We start from the raw sequence: 9,536 nt of genomic DNA, 5'->3' as shown, positions 1-9,536 counted from the left end.
AAAAAAAAAGAGAGAGAGGGGAGGGGTGGGGTGGGGGGAAGACACTGTTTAGGGAATAAAAGCTGTTCAATTTGTATGATGAATTTGTTTGATCACATTTGCTAAGGGAACTACTCGTGAGAGGGAATGAAGAATTAACCATGACCTCGGGTGTTAAGGAAATTGCAACATCGACGCCAGTTTACCCTGTCAAATCCAAATATGAAACACCCTATTTAAAGCCAAGAGCCATATGTAGTTGAGCGTGCTTGCTCATATTAGGTGTGAAATCATTACTCATAAGACAAGACCGCAGATGGAAGACCCAGGAATCCTAGCCTCCAACACTACATCTTTCAGGATGTGCACATGTGCAATCTTAACTTTGTTACTTTTTTTTTTATTTTTATTTTTTATATCCAGGTATCCACCTTATAATGACTAAATTCTAGAGTCTACACCTTGACCCCTCAAGCTGTAGATAGGTTAAACCGCAGGTTGTGCCCCAAACTGACCAGTGCTCAAGAGCCCCCCAACTGATCTGCCAAAGTGCCAGGCAAGTCGTTTTCCATCTTTGTACCTTGCCTTCCAGTAGAGCTTCTGCCTTCCAAAATAAATCTTGTCTTCCAGAAGAATATCTGCCTTCCAAGAGCATCTTAACTTTGTTACTTAGCAGGAAAAAAGGTAAACAATGCAAAGTATACAACGTTGACATTTGGTAAAATCTTAAGAAAACTGTTTCGATGTTGGGCAAGTTGGTTTCTCCACAACAAAAAAAGGGTCAGCACGTTATGCATTTCTTGTGGCTGTATAAGCAGTGTCATATGTTCTTTGCAGCACACTTTGTGAAAGTTAATTTATGTGCTCCTTTATTTAGGTTGGTACAGTCATTGTGGAAAAGCGAATAAATGAAGATGCATTTGTCATTCCAGTACTAAAGCCATCCCCCCCGCCCCTTCCATGTTGCATTTTCCTTTCTTCAATAATTCAATGGATTACACCCCTCACATGGAGAGAGATCCACAAATATTTTATTGTATGTGAGCTCCCTTCCATGTGAGGGGGTGTAATGTTGTGTGTATACCATTGTATACACATAGCATTGTCCTCCTTTCTTTTACCCCATTTCACTCTGAAGTCGAGGCATCGTTTAAGTGGCTGGCTTTCCAGTCTATCTTTAGCACCATATCCCTTAATTCATGTATTTTTATGCGTTCAGCTGAACGAGAGGTAGTCAATGCAGCTGAAACAGCATGTCATTTTTCAGTCATTTATCTTGTGTGATTGCATCATGAAATTATAAGTGATCCTCAAGTAATTACTTCTATACGATATATTGGGCACGCCAAAAATCATTAGGATTGTGATTTTGAGTTCGTCGATTTGACGTCTAGTAAAATACTGCTATAGTAATTTCTCTTGGTCCAAGGGTAACACAGTTCATGGAGAAAAAATAGAAGTATCTCAGTTTTGAAATGTAGTGTAAGCACACATAAAAATGAAAGTTTTAGCCTTGAAGCACTTTAGACTCCAGAAATCGCCATAAATAACACTTCTATTTATCAGCATCCTGGACTCTGAAGTTGGCCCATTGGTCTACTTTAGCCTTGAACCCCAGTGGTGAATGATAAATGCATATATATTGGCATCAAGTTTTGATTATTGAGGTCTGACATTTGCAGTTATTGTCAACCTGATCTATATTAAAGTGAAATAAAGGCTTTCTTTCCTTTCAATATATCGCTGGTCTGGATTTACCTGCTAGCCCTTGATTTAGGTAGCCCTTGTTTGAGCCTCATTCTCTGGAAAAATATATATTTTTAATCAGTATTTTGACATCATTTCAATTACATATTCTTCAATAAAATAATATTACACGCAAATTTAAAAATTTTCCTTATTTTTTAATTACGCATTTCTCATCGATACACTATTTAGAAATGTATTTTTTCCCCCTCAAAATGGGGCTCAAACAAGGGCCTATAAATGTATTGTGCAAATTTATCTCTTACCAAGAGTCGATATGTTTTTTGAGTACACTAAACTCTGGGAGACTTCAAGCTCGGTCGAATTTCGAGTTCTTGGAAGTTGTCTCAAACTCTTATTGTTTATCTAATTATGGCAGCCAATCCTACCTTACTTTGTTGTTGGACCATTGCTTTCATTGTTTTTTTATCAATCGCTCCCCATTCAACTTTTACAGCTGCACATCTTAAAGGCAGTTATGCGCGTATAATGGTTAAAGCAGGGGCTATACCTAGCATTTTCTCCCCTTCTTTGTGGGTGGTGTTGGGAGGCAGTGTGGGCCAAGTTATTAATCTTTTGAAGTGTACTAGTAAAATAATAATAATAATTATATATATATATATAATTACAAATTTGGAGGGATCCACAAATATTATTCGCTTATTTACCGCTCAATTTAACATTTTATTTCTATTTCAAATGGGCACCGTGCTTAACTTATGTTAAGTATCGATGACATGACACAAATTAATTGGTAAATTAATAAATTCATACTATCTACCATTAACATATTCACCAATCAATTGATGTGTCATGTAACCAGTAAACACCGGTGCCTATTAGATCATTTTCATATATATATATAATGCGAGGTAGATAACTGAATTATGAAGGTTAGGAATCTTGACTGCAGAGAAAACAATATGAACAAGATTCTGAAAGCATATGTTTATAGGGTTTTGCTATATGTGCAATTGGGGTTGACAACCACACACATGGGAGGTCGTGAGTCCCCCCTCCTATGAGGAGGTTGTCAACCTCAGTTGTACAATTAGCAAAATTCATGTTTATAATAAGATGGCATGTCCTGGTCCTCTTAGTTCAATTGTTTGGGGTATCCTGATCTTAGTAAGAAAGGCTGGAATTTTTAGAATTTGTTGGAAAATGAGTATATTTGCATACTTATTGGATAGAAATCATAGAATAAAGAAAATGTGGGCATATGATTTATCCTGCATATCTTACTATACAAGAATTTCAGCAAAATATTTAGTTTATTCAGCTTGCGTCTATCAAATCACTGTTGCTAACCATTTTTTCACTTCACATGGATTTTTGTCCCCCAGAAACGAAACGAAGAGTTGGGAAGGCCCGAAAAGGAGAACCAAGCTGAATTATGAAGCTAAAAATTTTGATGGTAGCTGAAAAGGTGACATCTAACAAGGATATAGCATCAACTAAAAACTCTTTGCAAGAACTTGAAGAAGACTTCATGTGAATGCTAAACACACCGAACAATTGGACTGAGCTTGCTCCTTACTACATTGGGCTTGTTCGGTAGTAATTATGAAAATTGATTTTTTAATCGTTAAAGAGAAAATTTGATTCCACCTGTGAGAGAAGAAGTCAAAAATGACGGTTGAGTTAGAAAAGTAACGATCAAAAAATAGATTTTTTGGAATGAAAAAATCAGTACTAAACATGCACACAATATGACAATCATAACCACTGGAAAAGGACTAGAAAGATCAAGAGAAATGAAGGGTAATTTTTCAGTTTTTGTGTACTACGTACGACGATTAAATGCAGTCTTGAACTCTCGAATTGTGTTAGTAAAATCTCTGGAATACCAGATTTGCAGTTTGAGAGGGAAAGAATCTATTTTCTTGAAATTGGATAATAAATAATTTTACACACTTAAATATTAAATTCACAATGTGTGAACAATTATGTATGTTCGATTACTGCTCCATTCTTTCTAGTATCTTATGGTTTGCTTAGCATGATTATTTTTTAGTAATTTTAGGAACTTGTGGTTTGTGAATACTTATGAGCCCCATTTTTTAGGAAATTGATTTTGGAATTGTGATTTTTTTTTTTTTTTAATTTTTGGTTGAAAATGTAGGGATAAATTTTGAATTTATGGGTAAAATTATTTATTAGAAAATGTATGGTTGAAAATGAGTTTCTGGACAATGAGATTCAAATAAGAGTATTATATGTACGAACAGATATAATTCATTTGTTCTCTATTTCTTCCAATTCAATGTATCAAATATGTCCTAGCCACTCTTTTGCATTTGTCATTGGAGCTCAGCACTGGTTTGTTGGCTATTTCTTAACATTTTCATGCATTTGATGATGTCCATTTTCTATGATGAAATCCTAAATTCCCAAGCCTATATGGGCTTTAATTGATGTTTGAAAAAGTTTTTCATTTGTCTATAATGATAGACAATCCCATCTATATTATAGAAAAAATTATGTCCGAAGAAATGATTCATCAAAATAATGAGTCACCATTGATATCGACACATTTGAGGTCGCCAATAATTCAATTCTTTACAATGTTTGAGAGGGATAAGATCGTTATCATTGGATTCCCACATTCACATGTGGACATATTCGTTGATGGCTTCCTTCCAAAACGAAGTATCCAAACTTTCACCACCACTTATTTACATTTCGAAACTCTTTAAAAGCTTTGTCTTCGTGGGAATCCGCTGATAAGGATCTTCTCCCTCTCAAAATGGTAGTGTATGTGTGTGTGTATATTTTTTGGTAAAAAAAAGGAGGAAAATTTTGACCGAATTATTGGGCATAACATTGAAATGTTTTGAAAAAGAATAAGTTTAGCTAACATTGGTGGTTGATCACATGTGGCGTTAAATGATAGCATTGTTGATGTAAAATATATGTTCATGACACGTTAAATGATATTAAATGGTACGCCTTTCTTGTTTGGGATTGTTTATAATTTGTTGAGATTTAAATTAATAAAAATGGGTGGTGAATACGTGAGTAATGGTTGTGAGTCATACAAAATGTGTTAATAAAGTCTGATCAATATAAATCGTGACCTAAGGAAATCCAAATGTGCATATTGTACAAGTCACATATTTCTGCGTTTAACTGGACGTAAAACTTTGTGCTACCTATACTAATATTCTAGCGTCATGGATGCTGGTAACATTATTTCTCATTTATTAGGCCTGATATTTAGGAATAGGAGCATCTCAATGATTATTTAAACCAAGATCATATCCAGAATTTTAAAAAATAAATAAATTTCTAATACTCTCATAGCATAGAGTACTCACTCTCAATACCCTTTGCCACTATTTAATTTACATTTAAGATCCAGCATATTAATTGGAATAATGTTATTTATAGTCGTTCACTGCGGTAGTTACCCTATGTGACATCCTACATGACGATTTGTGATTTGATGTAATAATTTTTTTTTGCTTCATATCAAATCACTAATCGTCACATGTATGGCATGACGATTGCGATGGTAAATGATTACAAATAACATTATTTTATTAATTGAAATCACAAATCAATGAGTAATAAGCATGACAATTATAAAGTAGTTGTGCTAGGTTTTTATACTTTGTGAATACTAGAAATTTTCTCAAACTGGAAAAGAGAGTCAAACCTTGAAATCAATAGAACTCAAAACTACTACCTTTTTATCCACCAATCATTTCTATTAACTTATAATTTCTCCCAAACAAGCACTAGGTCGAGCCAAACCCAACATTAGGACATATCCATTATATGAACTCAATGTTGTTTCATCATCTTATCAATAGATTCCTCGAACCTGGAACCTAGTTAAAAATTCGAGAGAAATTATTCGAAGAGAGTGCTCCTAACAAAATACTCACATACGTGTCAATCGGGTCACATAAAACTGAACCATGTCTCAACACTCTTGGGATGAGCCTTCAGGACAAATGCATCATTGTTGATACATCCAAATTTCATTTATGTGTATTCATTTTTGGGTAACTCGTGAGGCGCGTCAATGCAGGTGATCGGGGACCTTAGCAGCCCGGCTCACTTTAACGACACCAAGAGCACACCCTCAACCCAATGCGTTTGCACAAAAACCAACATTCACACACACACATTAAATGAACAATGAAGAGACGGCATCACAATGCTAATATATAAACTTAGAGTTCATTTCGAATTATTTTCATTTCTAATTATTCTCATAACTAAATGCCTCTAAAACCTTGGGACACTTCCCTCCTACACAGTATCCATAAGTTCATTACCAATTATTGTTGTTTGCCCCCATGAATCGAATGAGCTAATTGTGTTAGGACTTTACACTGCAGCTGGTTTGCTGGTTGCATGCTTACAAGCCATGCTCTGTTTTTTGTTCTTCAGCTCATCTCCCGCTACTAGAAAGAATGCAGTGTGCCTGAGTGGTAAGGAAAAAAATCTCGAATCAATATAATCTCCATATGAACGAGATGTTCTAAATTTCAAATGAAATCAGTAAATAAAAGAATAAAGTTTGGGATCATGATGATGAATCATAATCCTATGTGGTGACAATGTGATATTAATAGCATGTTCGAACCCCATTGAATGGTTAAGAATGCATTTTGGAATAGTAGATTGATATAGAATGTGATTAAAAAAAAAAATTTTAAAAATGTTTTTAAGTTTGTATCTAATATTATTTTATCGAAGAACGTGTGGTTGAATAGAAGAGAAAGAAAAATATATTTTGAAAAAAGAATCAAAGTCCAATTAAATGCGGGGACATGGAACCTCTATTATTGAACCTATCATTCAATATCATCTAAACATGATGATACATCATCACGATGACAAATAGCATTACTATAAGTAAAGTTTTACCTAAAAAAGTTCATCATTTTAATTTTGGAGTCTGAGTCAATGTCTGTAGTGTTGTCCAATGCTTGTTCCATGTGATGCAACCACCTCTCTGCAGCTTGATGGGTGATGGGGAATGGACGATGGCGTGCAATCAATGCGGGGTGTCCTAAGAAAGTCGGGGAATGAAGTTTTAGATTGAAAAAATTTAAATATAAAAGTAATTTAACAGTAGATACGCAAAACAGCACCTCTTGATTGCATTAAGAATTTACAAGAAAATTCTCTTTTTTGTAAAATGTATATAACTTATGTATGCAAACATGGATTTTATGATAAATGGTTTAATTGATAAACATTTAGAAATTATTTGTCGATAAGTGGACAATTGTGGATCCATTGGAATGTGTGGCTGAAAATAAGTTTGACAATTCATAAACGGCTTATAAATTATGCCAAACAGACACTTAACTGGCCCAAAGAAGCATGAAATTTAAGATAAAACAAATATTGATATTATTATCTTCCTATGAGTGAAATTTCAACCTTTTCTTCTCCTATCAAATGAAAATGAAAATCAAAGATGCTAACATCGTCCTTGAAATCAAGACAATTTTAAGAAAAACTTAACAGATAGATACCAAAATATTCCCATTATTTATGTTTGTATATCCCTTTGCTCATAAAAATAAATAAATAAATAAATGGGATCTCATCAAAAATCAGAATGAAACTTTGGTAGTTGATTTTGCATTCAGCAGAAGCAGGCAGCCATTCTTCTATATCGTACTCATCTGCGCCTATATTATCAGGGTAGAATAATATGCAAAGAAGCAGATAAAAACAAATACAAATTTGTCCAAGCCAAATTTGTTAGGATGAAATAGTAACTACAACTGTGATTTCGTGCGTTGATTACAAGCACTTGGAAAACAGTTCAAAATTTAATTTGAGAACATTCATACAGGACTCCAAGGAGTACACAATGTAATAATTAAGTTAGCTATAAACATGAATTGCAACAGTTCAACTGTATTAAATGTGTTTGAAAGCTTTGAATCTTAGCATTATTTATTTATTTATTTATTTTTTTGGAAAGGCAAAATTTTGAATCTCAGTCTTTCCTGACATTAAAAATCAAAATTATTGTTAACTCCAAGAATTATGAGTGCAAATATTTCATCTTCTGGCAGTGAGTAAATGTGGAAAATCAAAAAACAAAGAAATCCACAAACTTTTTATTTAGTCCTAACAATTGGATCTAAGTTTTATCTCAGAGAACTTGAGAACCTAGATGGGTAATAGGAATCCTTATAAGATCTCAATTTCATTACATTTTTCCCTTTATCAAGTGACGTTAAAACAAGAAACAAATTGCTTTATGCTGTGATCAGAAACATGTTTCTCACTCCAAGACATTCTTAACAATTTGAAAGGAAACTCATTGTCTGTGCTAAAAGAAAGAAAACAGTTACGAGGAAATGGAAATTCTAACTTCCATCAAATTCACAAAAAAGTTCAGAAGGTTATGTAATCAATCTCTTGAATTTCAAAACAAATAAAGGAAAATATGCAACCATCATAAGATTCAAAACAATATGTTATTCTTTTTAAGGCCAACATGCAACCATAATTTATGCAATTCAAGTAAATGTAAATTTCAAGCTACCTCTTCTTTGGGAGTACAGAGGAGGCCCACCCATTCGTTGAACGAAGAACTCATATTGATTTTGAATAGCATCTTCCTTTCTAGAATTCGCAAAAATTGATCGAAACCATTCTTCTTCATCATCATAAACTCTGTTTTCCACATCAAGAAAAAAGTTTCTTATAAGATTGAACCCCGTTAACGAAGTTGAATCAGTCATCAAAAATTAGCTAAACATAAATATAAGACTCAATTAGGTTATGATAAATCTAGGAAGACATAGTCGTCGAAATTATTTACCCAAAACAAATTACTACTTAAAACTAAAAATCAAAGAAAAAGGATTTAAAAAAAAAAAAAAACCAATTCTTATTCAGATTGTTATCTAATTAAAAATCGCATATTCATAAATAAATGGATTATATGCCCATAATTCCCTAACAATATTTTCCTTGAAACTGAGAAGTAAAATGTAATTTAAATACTGCTCTTCAAAATCCCATATAAAAAAGTGCGCAGGATACGTATTTTGAAGCACTCGCTAATTCAAATAGCAAATTTCAATATTTAATGGAAAAAAGAAAAGAGCAACTAAGAAACCTGTTGTAGAAATTGGTTGAGAGGTTTATGAAGGTCTGAAGGCCCAATTTCTGGTAGAGATTGGTTTGATCAATGGCAAAAGCATCATTTTGATTCACCCCACTCCACTCCGACGCCTTCTCCTGCAGTGACTGCATTTTTGTGCTTCTGAAATTTGCTTATGGGCGCTGCAGAATCGGGGTGGGTTTATATATGGCCATATGGGGGTCGCGTGGGAGCCAAGCTTTCTGGGCCACACTGAATATGGAGGCTGAAAGTGGAACTGTGGGCCGTTGATTTTGGTGATAGATTCCTAAATAAATTTCATGGTTTTCACTGTCAACTATCAACATACTGAGGCAATGATTTGTCACTGCTGCTTAACTAGAAAGCACATTAAAAAAAAATTAATAATAATAATAATAATAATCCTTGAAAATTTGTAAAAGCATGGTGACATTTTTTAGCTCATATTGACAATTATTATTTCAAAATTCTTTAGTTTCTGCATTCAATTTTAACCATATATTTACACGATATAATATTGGAAAATTTTCATAAATGCCACTAAATTTGAAAATGTGCAAAAAATTTTCATTTGCACTAAATTTGGTCAAAAATATCACTTTTGGGTGTAAAATGTCCATATTATCCTTAGTGACACCTTTTTATGAGCATTTTCATGCTTGATTTGAAAGTCATTAATGTTGTGATGTGATGATTT

At 33.5% G+C, this 9,536-nt stretch overlaps 2 protein-coding genes across 2 annotated transcripts in view; both read right to left on the bottom strand.

Annotated features, from left to right (window-relative positions):
• Positions 1–5,868: 5,868 nt before the first annotated feature.
• Positions 5,869–9,081, bottom strand: LOC111375883 (two-on-two hemoglobin-3-like). The gene is made up of 4 exons (XM_022998795.1): positions 8,834–9,081; positions 8,255–8,385; positions 6,610–6,754; positions 5,869–6,163 (listed from the first exon to the last, which is right to left on the bottom strand). Exons 1-4 carry the CDS (start codon positions 8,968–8,970, stop codon positions 6,067–6,069), a joined length of 510 nt encoding a protein of 169 aa, XP_022854563.1. The 5' UTR covers positions 8,971–9,081; the 3' UTR covers positions 5,869–6,066.
• A 229-nt stretch (positions 9,082–9,310) lies between these two features.
• LOC111375876 overlaps positions 9,311–9,536 on the bottom strand; it is a 6,647-nt gene continuing 6,421 nt past the window's right edge. Inside the window, exon 4 of the mRNA XM_022998789.1 lies at positions 9,311–9,317. Within this exon, the coding sequence (XP_022854557.1) occupies positions 9,311–9,317 (7 nt within the window). The remainder of the gene's footprint in view (positions 9,318–9,536) is intronic.

This window comes from Olea europaea, unplaced genomic scaffold (genome assembly GCF_002742605.1).
Source record: "Olea europaea var. sylvestris unplaced genomic scaffold, O_europaea_v1 scaffold1429, whole genome shotgun sequence".
Classification (NCBI taxonomy): domain Eukaryota; kingdom Viridiplantae; phylum Streptophyta; class Magnoliopsida; order Lamiales; family Oleaceae; genus Olea; species Olea europaea.
This window is presented reverse-complemented; position numbering and strand designations above follow the sequence as displayed.